Here is a 16,949-nt window from a genome sequence, read left to right on the forward strand (position 1 = left end):
GATTTCCGCCATATTATCTTAATTGTAGATCTTATCTTGCTGATCATTTTTACTTATTTAAGTTTCTTTCTATCTTTTATAATTTTTAAGATATAAGGCAAAAATGCAAAATAATTGTACAAATCGTCATCAAAGGGCAATAACTCTAATAAGGAGTCAACTGACGATTTCAACCATTAGACTTATTTTTAGAACAGAGTCTTTCTGATCATTTTTTGCAATTTAAAGTTTCTCTGTATCTATTATAGTTTTAAAGATATAAGGCAATAAAATGCTTCGCTGAGCGCAGCTGGATACGACCGCAGAGGTCCAACCCTGAACAGTTGGGGCAAAAATGGACACAATATTCGCGCTTGATACCGGTCTGAATTTGGATTGTAATTAAGTATTTGACACATAATAGGTTTCTGACACCCCCTTATGATTCATCACCCCCAAACTCAATCCCAGCCTTCCCTTTGTGGTATGGTACCTTGCAGTACAATTTCAGAGAGATCCATACACTTGAACACAAGTTATTGTCTGGAAACTAGAAAAATGCTTGTTTTTTTGGCCCCTTTTTGGCCCAAAATTCCTAAACGTTTAGGGCAATTACCCCCAAACTCAAACCCAGCTTTCCCTTTGTGATATGGAACCTTGTAGTACAATTTCATAAAGATCCATACACTTACACACAAGTTATTGTCCTAAAACTAGAAAAATGGTTGTTTTTTGCCCCTTTTAGGCCCCTAATTCCTAAAATTTTGAGGCAATTACCCCCAAAATCCATCCCAGCCTTTCCTTTGTGGTATGGTACCTTGCAGTACAATTTCAGAGAGATCCATACAATTGAACACAAGTTATTGTCTGGAAACTAGAAAAATGCTTATTTTTGGCCCCTTATTCCTAAACGTTTTGGGCAATTACCCCCAAACTCAATTCCAGCTTTCCCTTTGTGATATGGAACATTGTAGTACAATTTAAGAAAGATCCATACACTTACACACAAGTTATTATCATGAAACTAGAAAAATGCTTGTTTTTTGCCCCTTTTTTGCCCCCTTATTCCTAAAATTTTGAGGCAATTACCCCCAATATCAATCCCAGCATTCCCTTTGTGATATGGAACCTTGTGGTACAATGTCAGAGAGATCCATACACTAACACACAAGTTATTGTCTGGAAGTTACAAAAATGCTTATTTTTGGCCCCTAATTCCTTAACTGTTGGATCCATAACCCCCCAAAAAAATCCCAACCTTCCTTTTGTGGTATTGAACCTTATGATAAAATTTCATAGAGATCCATTCACTTAAACTAAAGTTATTGTGCGAAAACCAATGTGTCTTCAGAAGACAACGACGCCAACGTCATACCAATATACGACCACAATTTTTGCGGTCGTATAAAAATGAAAAGTAAATGTGGATAGTGTCCACATGTGGACACAGATGATGCCCCCGCTTGCATATCATATAGTTATAAAGGGACATAACTGAAGAACGGTAAAAGCGACGCTACCCAAATTTTAACTTGATCTGAGTTTTGTGGTAATAAGCATTGTGTGTAAGTCTCATAACATTTGGTTGAGGCTAACTTAAGTAGAGAACAGAAACTAAAAATTCAGCAATTTTTCTATTTGTAAATAGGCATAACTCTTGAACGGTTGTGTATAAGTTTTATAACATTTGGTTGAGACAAACTAAAGTTAGAGAACGGAAATGAAAAATTCAGCAATTTTTATGTTTATAAAGGGACATAACTCAAGAATGGTAAAAGTGTCGCCACCAAATTTCGTACTTAATCTGTATTATGTAGTAATAAGCATTGTGTATAAGTTTCATAACATTTGGTTGAGGCAAACTAAAGTTAGAAAACGGAAACAAAAAATTAAACTAAGTTTTGTGGTAACAAGCATTATATATACATTTCATTACATTAATTTAAGACAAACTCAAGTTAGAGAACGGAAACGAAAAATTCAGCAATTTTTTTCATTTGTAAATGGGCATAACTCTAGAACAGTAATCAAAGTGCTTGTAAGCACAGAATGGTAAAGATTGCTTTAATTTATCAGTAGGAAGTAAAATTGAATATTGCATTGTATAAAGCATTGGTTGTAGTTGATTCAACTACCATTATGCACAAAGAAAGAGAACTCCAATTTTCAAAGAAGACTTTAAAATATTTTTAGAAATGAAGGGTAAAAATTGCTTTAATTTATCAGTGGAAGGTAAAATTAAACATTGCATTGTATAAAGCATTGATTGTAGTTGATTCAACTATAATCATGGACAAAGAAAGATAACTCCAATTTTAAAAATACTTGATAGTTAGAAAAAAAAAATGAAAAATTCAGCAATTTTTCCATTTGTAAAGGGCATAACTCTAGAACAGTAAAAGTGACGGCACCAAAATTCAACATTGATCTGTATATTGTGGTAATAAGCAATGTGTATAAGATTCGTAACATTTGATTGAGGCAAACTTAAGTTAGAGAACAGAAACGAAAAATTTAGCAATTTTTCCATTTGTAAAGGGGCATAACTCTAGAACGGTAAAAGTGACGCCACTAAAATTCAAACTTGATCTGTATTTAGTGGTAATAAGCATTGTTTATAAGTTTCATAACATTTGGTTGAGGCAAACTAAAGTTAGAGAATGGAAACCAACTTTGGGACGTACGGACGTACGTACAGACGGACAAGGATAAAACTTAATGCCCCCTCCACTAGGGCGGGGGCATAAAAATGGTAAAATTTGTATTAAAAGGGCAATAACTCCTATAGGAAATCGTAAAAGAATAATAGACAAAACTTGCATTTTACCCTTATGTACAATTTTTAGGCATGTCGGCCATCTTGGTTGGCAGGTGGGGTCATCGGACACATTTTTTAAACTAGATACCACAATGATGATTGTGGCCAAGTTTGGTTAAATTTGGCCCAGTAGTTTCAGAGGAGAAGATTTTTTTAAAAGTTAACAGACGACGACGGACGACTGACGGCAAGTGATGAGAAAAGCTCACTTGGCCCTGTGGGCCAGGTGAGCTAAAAAAATTGATCAGCATTTATTTTCTAACTCATCCATGTCATCCCAAACATTGCTGATATTAACCTTTGATATATATTAATATAACTTTCATCATAATAATCTAATAAGAAATGTAGGCTTGAGAGAGCTTACAATGCAATTTTTCATATTATTTATATTTCCATATTTATATTTATTATTAGGTAGTAGTTTGGCATGGTTTGATTCGAATTTAACCGTGACATTGCTGATATAATTAAAACCTATGATATAAATTTCACAATAATCTGGTAAGAATTGGAGAATTGCATGTGTGAAAGCACTTACAAGACTGGATGTGGTTAAGAAAGAATTTTGCTGGGACTTACATGAGCTATCAAATCCATAAAATGCTAGAAAATATACAAAAGGAAGAGTTAATTTATTTTAGAATATTTCTGCCTAACCATTGCTAGAAGATTGTTATCACTGAATCCAGTTCTGGCATGACACATATTGTTTGTTTTACTGAAAGGTTGCACTTTTCAACTTGCAACTTTCAACACACATTTTGTCATACATTTACATTGTAGTTTTATTAATCAATTCTTTCACATATTTTGAAGAAATAAGTTAGTGGTTACAAGAAGCTCAAAAATACTGCTGTCAGGAAATCCTACACACACTCTTTTCTGGCCTTCCCATATTTTACTGTGCACACATTCCATTTAATAAAAAAAAACAAGACTTACCTTGAATCTGTTGTTCAGCTCCTGTACATGTGAGGCAAGCTCTTGTTTCTGTGTCAAAGCACTTGTCAAGTCTCCTTGTAATAAATCATATTCCTTTTTCATTCGCTGATATTCTTCCTTCAAAGGTTCATAAGGATCAGTATTCATTGCTATGGTGCATGTTTCAACAACACATTGAATTGAACGATCCACATTGAATTTTTTATGAAAATTGTTGCTAAACACAGAACTATCACTGGTATAATTTCCTGGAAAAGTATTCAAAGGCTGAGAAGAAGAAGACGTAAAACTGCTTGTTGTCTGTGTGACAGATATTCCAATTGACCAGTTACCAAAGAGATTTTGTTTGGAATCTGCCATCGAAAAAGGGGATTGAAATCCAGAATTGGATGTCAAAGGTGAAAACAGTGATGGAGTTGTAGTCATAGAAGGAAATGCAGACACATTTGAAGTTAATGGTGAAAAAGAAGATGATGTTGTTGTAGTCACATTTGTTTGATAGTTTGTATATCCTAATGAATCATTAACACTTGTGGGCCATCCGGAATTGGTGGAGGAAATATTATTTGAAAACGTAGTGTCCCCATACAAATAATTGCTTGAAGTCACTACAGCAAATGACAAAGAATTTAAATTTGGGTCAGTAGTTTTCTTTTGGTAAAAATTTTTCATGTATTCCTCATTAAAAGATTTTTTGTTGACTGTATATTCATATCCTGTTTCAGTTGTTTTTGGTGTCCATTGATCAGTTTTTTTGGTACGTTTAAAATCATTCCAAATATCTTGAGACACTTGTTTGTACAAGTCTTTTCTTTCTGTTTCTGTTAAATTTTTCCCAAACGTCATATCATTCATCACTTGATCAGTCAATTCTTGTACTAATTTTGAATCAATCCTATATTTTTCACGTTCAGCTGCTACTGCTGTGTCCATAAGCAGTAACGAACTGTTTTTGTCATTTAAATATGATGTATAAGATGGAACTGAATCTGACTGTTCAGCTCTGTTTTCACTTTTTTCTAAAGGCACAGGAGAACCAATTGGCCCAAAGTTATTTGGGGAAGAGTTCAATGTTCGTTCTCTTGAAGGCCACATACTTTTTGCAACAGGCGGTGGTTTCAGTTCTGGCATTTTTTGTTTCACTGCCTTTAGATCTGCTGACAAATCACTTCTTTCACTGAGGTCAGATTTTGAACTACTTTGGCTCATTGAAAATTCAGTCTTTAATTCATGTTTTTCATTTCTGCGCTCAAGTTTATTCAAGTCCATTTTTTCTCTTCCAACAATTTTAGATAACTCATCTTTACTACTAATACTGTCAACATCTGAAAATGCAGTACTTTCTTTGAAATTGTCCGATTCAGAAATGCTCCAATCAAAATCATCAAGGTCATCCATGCATTTATTTTTCTTTTTCTTCTTACTTTTACGAGTAACAGGAATTAAGTCAATGTCATCCAACTCATCCATATCCATGGCAACAGATAGTTCAGTAGGTTGCGGTTTTTCAACACTTTTTTCTGGAACAGGAATTTTTGGATATTCGATGGTTTTTTCTGAGTTCTTTTTCACATTTTCATCTGTTTTTTCCACATTCTTTTTGGAATATTCAACAGTTTTATCAAAAGAAATTTCAGGATAATCAAAATCATCCAGAGTATCCATGTATGATGTCTTTGATACTTTGCTTTTCATACCTGACAGGACAGAAAGTTCTGGATCCGAAGCTACCTTAGGTATATTGTCTTGTAGCTTGGATTCCTTAGTTTCCAGAACTTTCCCATTTGTCCAAACATTTTCTTGTTTCTGTAAACCAGATTGACTAGTATCACTATTAGATTTAAGCTTAGATGCTTTTGAGGCAAAACTTTCACTTTGTTGTCTAGATATCTTACTAGCCTTATGAGCATCTTCTCTCATGCAAACAATTTCACCATGCATTGCAAATTTTGTTGACTGCAAAAGAAATTTATTTAAACCTCCGGCTGTCTCGATCCTGACTTTTGCATCTGGGGGGAAATCTTCCAACATTGTTGTAATTTTAGCATCGTTGATGTGAAGTGGTCCATGAGCTTGCAATAAGTCCTCAAAAAATCTTAAAAGATAGAAAAATTTAAATATTATATTAGATAATTCTAAAAAACTTTATAAAACAATATATTAAAAAAATAAATTCTTTCATCTCTGCTGTTGAAGCTTCTGCTATTAACTGCAGCATCAGAAATATCAAGTTGAACTGTAAGTAATAATAACCCTGCAATGAGTATTCTTTTAACAGGAAATTGAATAGTGATAGATGTGAAAACACATTATATGTTAAGCGTGCTCACATGAAGCTTGATACCAAATTTAAGGAAGATCTGATTCGTAGATTTTGAAAAAATGGGAAAAAATTTCGTTCATGACCATTATGTGTAAGAATATATAAGTATTTTGTAAACAGGAAGTTGAATAATTCATACAGTTCAGTATGCTCACATGAAGCTTGCTACCAATTTTCTATTTGTAATACTCATGAGAAAAATGCAAAAAAGTTTCATGGGATGGACTAACAGGGGTAAACCAATATAACCCTTCATACTGAGAGGACTATAATAATAATAGCAGGAATGTTTAAACACATGCTCTATGATTGTTTATTTTAAATTTGAGTGATATTTTGAAGTCTATGATGTTTTATGTAATGACTATAAATCACTAAATCTTCTTGTAACAAGGAATTATTTGAATCTGGAATAATTTTGAATTCTGGAAAATTGATGAAACCTAACCCAACTAAATAGGGTTAGCCATGTGAATGGCTAAAGTTCAGGTTACTTTCCCTGATATTTCAGTATAAACTAACTAACCCCCTTTGCCATGCATGCATGGCTAACCCTGTTTAGTTGGATTAGTTTTCATCATACATTTCTCATAAATTTTCCAGAATTCAAGATTATTCCAGAAATAAATAATTCCTTGTTTTATTGATGTCTAGTTTTATAATATACATCAATCAAGTTTTGTGCTTACTGTCACGCTGAGTCAATCAGTCAGTAAGAATAATATGAGATACCTAACTATAACCTTCAATAAAAGAAGAATGTGTCCATGTTACACAAATGCCCCCAATTGTAAATATAAGGCAAATTAAGCATTTTTTTCATTCATAAAGATACACAACTCGAGAAAGTGGTGCCATCCAAAATTTGAACTTGGATCTGTTTTTGGTGGTTAAAGCATTGTGTATAAGTTTCATTACATTTGTTTGAAGCTAACTAAAGTTAGAGAACGAAAACCTATTACGGGATATATGTACAGATGGACAAGGCCCCCTTTGCCTAGAGGCGTGGAGCATACCAATGCTATCCTAACATAATTCTTTTGCTGATACTGCAAAACTCATCATTAATTAAATATTGAGGAGCAGTGAAAATGCAAAATTTCATCAAATTATATCATAAATTTAGATTTAATGTGCATATATATATAAGAGGCTCACAAGAGTCTGAATCGCTCACCTGGTAAAAATATGCCATTTTGATGTTTATTTTTTCTTTCTTGCAATTAGTTATGTTTGCTTATCTATAAATCTATAAATCTAATTAAGTGATATTTGTGTAGATATTGTATTGATGGTCATTTTTACTGTTTACAGTTTATATCTATCTATTAAAGTTTTCAAGACAATTAACAAAATTATAAAAAAAAAAAAAAATTTATTTAAGGGCAATAAATCTTATAAGTTATCTGACAATTTGGTCATGTTGACTTATTTGTAGATCTTATTATGCTCTGTAAAGTTGACTAAGCATGGGATAGAACCCACAACATACCTCACTTGAAGACAGCACGCTACAATCACACCTCTGAGGCAGTGTCACTTACAAGAAATTGTATGAATAAATTCTACTGAATTTAACAATTTCTCATCATTATTATCAAAAAGCATGAGATCAAGACCATAAATTGAAAAGTTTCCCATCACAACATGATGAAATTATCAATGCTTGAATACTTACACACAAATATAGTTATGCCTTGTGTGGTTTTTTTTATCTGCTTTGAATCAATTCAAATTTTCAAAACCTACCAGCCTCCGAGCAAAAAAACCCAGACATGAACTTAAACATACTTTACAGCTTGATGCCATATATTAATCTTAAAAAAACTCATTCTTGATCAGTAATTATATCAAACAACTCAGCATCAGTATAGAATGTTTTATTTTGAACCAAATAAATAATTTGAACATAGAAATCATTATATGAGCTGCATTGGATAGAAATCAACCTTATGCAAGTGCATGTATAAGACTTTGATTGATTTTGGAACATTTAAATATGAAATAAAAGATGAATTTTGGTCTGTTATGTTGGGTTCTTATATCAACAATTTTCAAACAGTTACAAACTTCGCATACAGATTTTTTCAACCCGAAATAGGTTAACAGATGTATTAATATTCATTTGCATAAGGTCAATTTCTATCCGACGCAGCTCATATCAAATGATTTTTGAACATACATATGCATTAAGTTCTAATGTCTCCATTAAAATTATAATTTCTTGATTGAAAAAGATTTTCTCAAATATTTGTTTTGTTTTTTGTTTCTTTTATCTCAGACCAAGGTTTTCCCCCCAAAAAAATTTGGACCAGCCAGACATTTATTTCAATACCGAATCAGGCTTGTATATTCCGAGTTTTTATTCTCCAAAATTAAACCTGCCAGACAGGTATGCAGATTATAGGGTACGATAAGCAAGAAATAAGAGAAAACCTCGATTTCGTGAGGTTTGTTTACCTTCCGCCATGTTTGTTATTGAAATTGTAGAGGATGCCCTTATCATTTTCAAAACTAATATTTTGCCTAATCCATATGAATGTGCAATTTTAATTCAAAATCCATTATGTGATTAGTTTCAAAATTAAATGCTTCATTACAAATTTCTCGTTTCTTTTCACAGCATTGCATAACATAAACTGGAAACTGCTTGTATTTAACGAAATGAAAAAAGTGTATAAGTTAGCCTGGAACCAGTTTATGCATAACGATATATAAACTACAAAACGTTATCGTTTAGTAGTTCCGTTTTGGTGATTGATACTGATGCATGTGTTTTGTTTTAGCTTAAGATCCTTCAAACATTAATATGATGGATATGTTTAACAGCATTTTACTAAAGGATGGAGCTGTTTTACTTTAAAAGTCGTATTCTAGTGGTACCTATTAAGTACAGATTTTACGCACACTCTCACCGTATTTATTTTCATTTACACATGCTATTCGAATCTCCGGGTTAAACATACACAAGTTTCTCAGTTTTTTTATTTTGTGATTTTTACTTATTTTAACATGAAGTATTCTAGAATCATTTTCAAGCACTTTTAACTTTTATTTGATGCTGGAAAATGGGTTTTTCCATGAAAATACTGCAAACGATCACACACGATTTGAGATCACTGGAGTTTCATTAAACGTTTTCAAACAGTTATGAAAAGTTTTTTTTTACCTGACTTCTCAAGGCGAGAAGGGGGGTGAGGACAATGTACCAGTGCAAACTATACAAGGTCGATTACGGTTCTGTTTTTAATCTCTTTTGACTTTGTAATTAAAGGCAACTAAGGTAATCATTGGAGAATCAAAAACAATGAATTAGATATGAAAATGATTACTTTGCACATTTGATATGGATTCTGTGACAGTAACTCTTACTTTCATATAGTTCTGTTAAATGGCAGTGCATTGTTTGAAATTGAAGTGTTGAACATCAGTGAACTTATGTTTTATTTTATTTTTTTAAATAAACAATTCATTGCTACAATCATTTAGATGCCAGTCAAAAATGAGCAACAACATCAAGAAAAATCCACTGATGTCCAACATTATATACTTTACCTTTCTGTCAGACAACCAATTAACCTTAATTGATTATATTTCTGATATACAGTTTTGGCTTGTTTTTTACAGAAATTACTCCTCATGTCGCTTAAAGAGGAAAAGTGTACCAGTGCTAGGGAAAATGTCAAATCAAAGATATCACCTTGATCCAAATTACTACCTTTGATTATGTGAAAGAGGCAAACTTACATTTGGTGTCCATTGCATTCAAACATCATGGGACAAAAATGAATTTTAAAAATCATATCCTGAAATATAATAGTTTTTGAAACCATGTATCAGACCATAAAAACCTTACCAGCAAGCAGACCAAACGAAACAAGTACACAACTTAATTATAAGATAAGACAAAACACAACTTAACCATAACATAAGACAAACATAAATATATCAAATTAACAATGAATTAAAACTTACGAAAACAAATTCTTTGCAATTTCGTCGAAAAGTGCTGGTGTTACTGCAAGTGTCTTTGGTATGAATTGTTTCTTTATACTTTGTTGCACGGTAAATTCCTCCTCTTTAGGAATAGATGGTGCTGGTGTTGACAGCTTCCTAAAATTATAAATTATTCAAGGGTTTATCCTGTGAATTTTACCTCAGGTTCAGAAAGAGAACAGATCAATATTTATTTTATCAATCAGTTGTTACGATTTGTTAGGACTTTATCATTCATAAGGTTTTACCCCATTATACTCTATTCTTTATTTTTTTGTTCATATTTCTCTTTAACCCTTTAAATAAAAAAAGATAAAAAAAAAAATTAATATATGTTTTTTTTTGTTCAATCATGAAAGTGAAATAGTGAAATAATAATTCGCTTTTAGCAGCCAGTATGTTTCAATTTTGTCAAAATAAGGTAAGAAACATCGCTGATGAGTTATTCACTTGCAAGTGAATAATTCGACCTCATTGAATCTGTATTCATGTGACCTTCAATTTAACCCCTTAGCTAGAGATGGGTTACACATGAATTAGGCGTGTTCAGTTATTAAAAGGAAAAGAATGTCAACATTGAAAGTGAAACAAGGGTAAACCATTTGATTGACTGATTCGATCCACAAAAACTCATTCTTATACAGGTAAAAACGATGATTAACATATAATTTTAACCTATATGAAATCAAAAAGACCTAGAAAAATCCATTTGCACGAGTTCGCTTTCTATTTATATCTATATTTATGTTTATATCGGGTTATATGACCGTCGGCAGTCTTAGGAGATCACCTCGATAGTTAATTAGATGGCGTCTAGGATAATACATGAAATGCTGATACATAGTATCGAGCCCATGCATTGTAAATTGTTTATTTTAGACTTTTTATAATTTAGATATACGTTTTAGTATGTTATAAATCAAAATATGAGAATTTGAGTCAAACAGTTGAACATGAATTTGACAGCTAATGCCCCTTAAACATTCAAGGACTTTTGACGTTTTCTACTTGAAAAAACAATGTTCAATTTCAATCAATTTGAAAATTTTAACAAAAGCTCATACAAAGGCCAACTTGAACTCATCTGAAAAGTTATCATACAGGCATTATGTAACCAAAATAGAATATAATTTTAGTGTAAAAACAGCGCACAAAGTCTTTTGGAAAAGGACTAGGTGCCAAATGTTAACTGAAAGACGAAACACTTGCTGGGTGCGTCAGAATAACGATGCGCGAAACATCCAAAAATGGATTTGTGAAGAATTTTTGTCAATGTAAAATTAATGGCACAGGTTTCTATTAAAAATGTATTAATTAAAACTGTAAAAAGAATGAGTCCTACAGAAAAGAATATTCACTGAATATACAATGATAATCTGGCATGGTTGGGTACCCAGGGAAAGAATGTAACAACAAAACAAGAGGCTCTCAAGAGCCTGAATAGCTCACCTGTAATTTTTTGCTTAAATCTTTCATCAATGATTATTTTTGCTTTTCAATATATATTAATGAGTGGCTTAAAAATGCCATTTAAATGTTCTTTGTATCTGTCATATTTTCTTCAAAAGCAAAAAAATGCATTTTACCCCTATGTTCCATTTTAGCCATAGTGGCTATGTTTCTTGACGTACAAGGAAATAAAATACATAATTTATACTAAATGCTCTGAAACTCATTCAGCCCAAGTTTGGCTGAAATTGATTCAGCAGTTTCAAAGGAGAAGATCTATTAAAGTAAGCAAACTAGATGAACAAATTGTTAAAAATTGTCTTTAAAGGACAATAACTCCTTAAGGGGTCAATTGACAATTTTGGTCATATGAAACTTATTTGTAGATCTTACTTTGCTGAACATTTTTGCTGTTTACAGATTATCTTTATCTATAATAATATTCAAGATAATAACCGAAACTGCAAAATTTCCTTAAAATCATCAATTCAGGGGCTGCAACCCAACAATGGGTTGTTAGATTCATCTGAAAATTTCAGGGCTGATAGAACTTGACCTAATGACCATTTTACCCCTGTCAGATTTGCTCTAAATGCTTTAGTTTTGAGATACCTAGAGAAAATAATATATGTGGAAAAATATTCAAAAAGTCTTTCACTGATAGTTTGTTGTCTATTAGTATTTGTAAAATTATCACTGAAAGCAATTACAGATATAAACATGACGTAAATGGTGACGTACAAATTGTCTGGTTCAATAACATCACTCAGAACATCTACAGACCAATTAAAGACCTTTCGCTCATAACATAAAAATGTCACCTAATCATGAAACTTGTCAATCAATGAAAAAAAAATTTGCAAAGATAACAAATATATACAAGATAGGTGAATACTTCATTAAATAAGACATCAGCATACATGATTTGAATTGTCTATCTCTTCTTCTATCTGAAACATATAAGTAACCTATAGATTTAAATATGTGTGTCTCTCCATCAGTGATATTCATCCCAGGTGAGGCCTGTTCCATTTAAACATACATGGGACCCAGGGAAGGTACATAGAAATCTCAATTATGAATGGGTGTAAAAGACTATTTTGTACAGTGATAAAATAAGAGAATTTCTCAAATATCCTCCATAGATATTTACCCCATTTTCAAGGTGCCTTTCCTATGTACTATATATGTTTTAATGAAACAGCCCTGAGACAATTATCAATTTCGAAACACAAAATGAGAACCTACTCTTCTTCTACATAATCCTCTCCCAGAAGCTGTTTATCACTGTCATCACCAAAGTTCACTTCTACATTCAACACTTGTTTACCCTTGTCCTTCTTCTTCTTTGCTTTTTTCTTTGTTGCCTGAAATATTTAATGACAAGAGGTTTTAATTCATGTTTACTACAAAACAACATATCTTTCTTTATAGATAATTATAACTCTCCAGTTTAAATGCAGGATAATAGTTTTTTAATAGTTTTATATTTTGCTTTTTTCACCTAGTTCTTAACAGTCCTGAAACTTTCTGGACAAGAAGCAATAGTGGCATAATGTCTTCCAGAGATGAAGTATTTTTGCAGAGGTTTTCTTCTGAACAAGAAACATTAGTGATGTAATGTCTTCCAGAGATGAAGTTTTTTTGCAGAGGTTTCTTCTGAACAAGAAGCATTAGTGGTGTAATGTCTTCCAGAGATGAAGTTTTTTTGCAGAGGTTTCTTCTGAACAAGAAGCATTAGTGGTGTAATGTCTACCAGAGATGATTTTTTTTTGCAGAGGTTTGCTTCTGAACAAGAAGCAATAGTGGTGTAATATCTTCCAGAGATGAAGGTTTTTTGCAGAGGTTTCTTCTGAACAAGAAGCAATAGTGGTGTAATGTCTTCCAGAGATGAAGTTTTTTGCAGAGGTTTCTTCTGAACAAGAAGCAATACATGCAATAGTGGTGTAATGTCTTCCAGAGATGAAGTTTTTTTGCAGAGGTTTCTTCTGAACAAGAAGCAATACATGCAATAGTGGTGTAATGTCTTGGCAAAACATTTTAAAGGGCAATTACTCTAATAAAGAACAGACTAAAGATTTCAGATATGTAAATGTATTTGTATAACTTGTCTTGCTGATCTTTTTTGCTACATAAAGTTTAAGTCTGTTTCTTATAATTTTCAAAATAATAGGCAAAAATGAAAAAAAAAGTAATGTAATTTATGTTTGGTTTTTTTTTTTTTATAATATTGAAGGCCTGAGGGATGATTAGTTGTATAAGTCACTGAGTTACACTCTTAAAACAAGTGTTGTTGATGCTGTTACTCTATTTGACTTGAAATTGTCAAAAACAAACAAATAAATACCACTTAGGGAAAATTGCTAGATGGTTAAGTTGTATATATTCTTAAAAGTATAAAAAAAAACTTTTCAAAATGTGAAAATCAAATGATGCATAATATTGGTAAATGTATATTCCGTGTTTCCAAATATCTTAATAATTATTATAAGGACACTATTCAAAAGAAATGTATCTGCTTCAATAAAAATATACAAATCTTGAAATTCATTTTCAAGCAAATGTAACTTAGTATTCAAATTATCTATCAAGATTAAGTGTTGATAAATGTATAAGTTTCATGATTTCTTGAGCTTGAACTTTGCCCTTAAAAATTGGCAGTAAATTTACATTTTTACAATTCAGTCTATCTACTGACATAAAATATACTTTTTAGCCAATTAATCTCAAAACTTATAACACTGTGTTATATTGTTTCCCCATAGTGTACCTTTGGTTTGCTCCCTTTATATTCTTGAGTTTGCTGTTTTACAACTGTTACATCAGCTTCAGGTGTCAGTTTTTCCGAAACATTCTCATGGTCTAAATCAATATGAACTGGATCTGTTATATAATGTAAATATTGGTTATTAAAGTACAGAAAAAAAGCAGAGAGATAGCAAGAGGACTGTTATGATAGAAACAAAACAAGACTGAAATTGATTTGAAAAGTCCTCCAACCCCCAACTCCCACAAAAAAAAACCCAACAATTACAAGAAAGTCCTCCAACCCCCAACTCCCACGAAAAAACCCAACAATTACAAGAAAGTCCTCCAACTCCCACGAAAAACCCAACAATTACAAGAAAGTCCTCCAACTCCCACGAAAAAACCCAACAATTACAAGAAAGTCCTCCAACCCCCAACTCCCACGAAAAAAAAACCAACAACTACAAGAAAACTAGCGGCTCTCAAGAGCCTGTGTCGCTCACCTGCATTTACTGATGCTTTGGAAATCATGTAAAATAATGTTAAAATCATAATTAATAGTATTAGATATTAGATATTATAATGATATCTAAGATAATAACAGAAAACTGCAAAATTTTTGTAAAATTACTAACTCAGGGGCAGCAACCCAACAACTGGTTGTCAGATTCGTCTACAAATTTTCAGGGCAGATAAATCTAAATCTGATGAATAGTTTTTGCCACCTGTCAGATTTGCTCTAAATGCTTTAGTTTCAGAGATATAAACCAAAAACTGCATTTTACCCCTATGTACTATTTTTAACCAAGTCGGCCATGATGGTTGGAAGGCGGGGTCATCAGACAAATTTTTTAAACTAAATACCCTAATAATAATTATGGCCAAGTATGGTTAAATTTGTCTCAGTAGTTTCAGAGAAGAAGATTTTTGTAAAAGATTACAAAAATTTACAAAAAATTGTTAAAAATTGACTATTAAGGGCAATAACTCCTAAAGGGGTCGACTGACAATTTTGGTCAAGACAACTTATTTGTAGATCTTACTTTGCTGAACATTACTGATGTTTACAGTTTATCTCTATCTATAATAATATTCAAGATAATAACCAAAAACTGCAAAATTTCCTTAAAATTACCAATTCAGGGGCAGCAACCCAACAACAGGTTGTCAGATTTGTCTGAAAATTTCAGAGCAGATAGAAATTGACCTGATAATCAGTTTTACCCTTGTCAGATTTACTCTAAATGCTTTGGTTTCAGAGATATAAGCCAAAATCTACATTTTACCCCTATGTTCTATTTTTAGCCATGGCGGCCATCTTGGTTGGTTGGTGGGGTCATCGGACACATTTTTTTAACTAGATACCCTAATGATGATTGTGGCCAAGTTTGGTTAAATTTGGCCCAGTGGTTTCAGAGGAGAAGATTTTTGTAAAAAGCTAACGACGACGGACGACGGACGCCAAGTGATGAGAAAAGCTCACTTGGCCCTTCGAGCCAGGTGAGCTAAAAAACAAACAATTATAAAACAAAGAAAAGAATGTCCACCTTAGAAGAGGAGAAATATGGGTTCCATGTAGTTTTAAAAAAATTACTCTCTTGTGTTCCCTAATGATTTAGTTTTTCAAGTAATGAGCATAAAATACATAAATTCATCTAATATGGATAATTCTAGTAAATAGATACCTTCAATATTTGTTATACTGCATTTATTAACAGGTGGTGGTGCACCAACACTCTCTATATCATCCATCAAATCATTGGCTTCCTCCTCCTTCGATTCCCTCTTTCTCTGCTTGCGTATTTCTTTCTTTTCCTTCCTTTTATCGATCTTTTCTTGACTGAAAAGAGTATATTACATCGCTTATATTCTTAAAAAACAATGTATTTTACTAATCTACTAATCTTATTGTTTCTTTGTTGGTGTTTAAAGCCAGTTTCAGCTATATCATGTTAGCATATATCGCAAAATATTTGCAGCAAACTTAATTAACTGCAAAATTTACCCCAAACCAACATTTCACTGTACATTTAAATGCATTGAACAAGGCAATGAAGAAAAATAATGAACAATTCAACTGCCACATTTAAGGTCCAAAGGGCAACAAAACTTGACACGAAAATAACCAGATACAAGGAAGCTTCATGTCCACTGGCAGTGCTAAATTGTAATTTTGCCTATACAACTAATTTTTGAACTCAGTAATTGTTTTATAAACCAACTCCATAAAAAGTAATCAGCCTAGAACAACCCTTTAGATAAGATTCAAAGAAAATACACTGAAACCTGAAAATTGTCTTGATGGTGCTGATGCAGAAGATATTCATTCTAAACTCTTCATACAATGCTTCCTGGAATCATTGCGATGTCTGGACCTGCATCGCTACATGCAATTAGTTGAGGGAACTTGTATACTGAAGTGTAACTGATCATTCTCTCTCATTTAAGACCCAAAAAAATGTGACGAAAAGTTTCCTTCATTAAGTGTTGTAAAATTTCAAAGTATCCGCAAACATAAGTGGCTGCATTGCGGATGTAAATATTTATCACTTGTTACAACTGAACATAATCAAGCTGCAGACAAAAAATAAAATTATTACCTTCAGTAAGAAACAAGAAAAACTTGACAAAATTTTGTACAATTAGTGCTGTAAAATTGTAAAAGAGTGCAGCGGTTACTAGACATGCTTT

General features: G+C 32.3%; 2 protein-coding genes across 5 annotated transcripts in view; one reads left to right on the plus strand and one right to left on the minus strand.

The window, feature by feature from the left end:
• The window catches only part of LOC127701283 (uncharacterized), a 526,465-nt gene that overhangs the window by 444,571 nt on the left and 64,945 nt on the right, over nucleotides 1–16,949 (plus strand). The window contains exon 7 of one of the 4 annotated variants that reach the window (XR_007981969.1): nucleotides 308–321. The exons of 2 other annotated variants lie outside the window; for them this stretch is intronic. The gene's annotated coding sequence lies outside the window, so the exon portion shown is untranslated. Of the gene's footprint in view, nucleotides 1–307; nucleotides 323–16,949 lie in introns of those variants that run through there. One more of the 4 variants, XM_052205147.1, reaches the window with a different exon arrangement.
• LOC127701260 (E3 ubiquitin-protein ligase TTC3-like) overlaps nucleotides 1–16,949 on the minus strand; it is a 111,729-nt gene that overhangs the window by 19,539 nt on the left and 75,241 nt on the right. Inside the window, exons 24-28 of the mRNA XM_052205084.1 lie at nucleotides 15,944–16,098; nucleotides 14,281–14,393; nucleotides 12,759–12,877; nucleotides 10,041–10,178; nucleotides 3,743–5,837 (exon numbers count right to left, since the gene is read on the minus strand). Coding sequence (XP_052061044.1) covers nucleotides 3,743–5,837; nucleotides 10,041–10,178; nucleotides 12,759–12,877; nucleotides 14,281–14,393; nucleotides 15,944–16,098 — 2,620 coding nt within the window. The remainder of the gene's footprint in view (nucleotides 1–3,742; nucleotides 5,838–10,040; nucleotides 10,179–12,758; nucleotides 12,878–14,280; nucleotides 14,394–15,943; nucleotides 16,099–16,949) is intronic.

The sequence above is a fragment of the Mytilus californianus genome, unplaced genomic scaffold (genome assembly GCF_021869535.1).
Source record: "Mytilus californianus isolate M0D057914Y unplaced genomic scaffold, xbMytCali1.0.p SCAF_5, whole genome shotgun sequence".
NCBI lineage: Eukaryota > Metazoa > Mollusca > Bivalvia > Mytilida > Mytilidae > Mytilus > Mytilus californianus.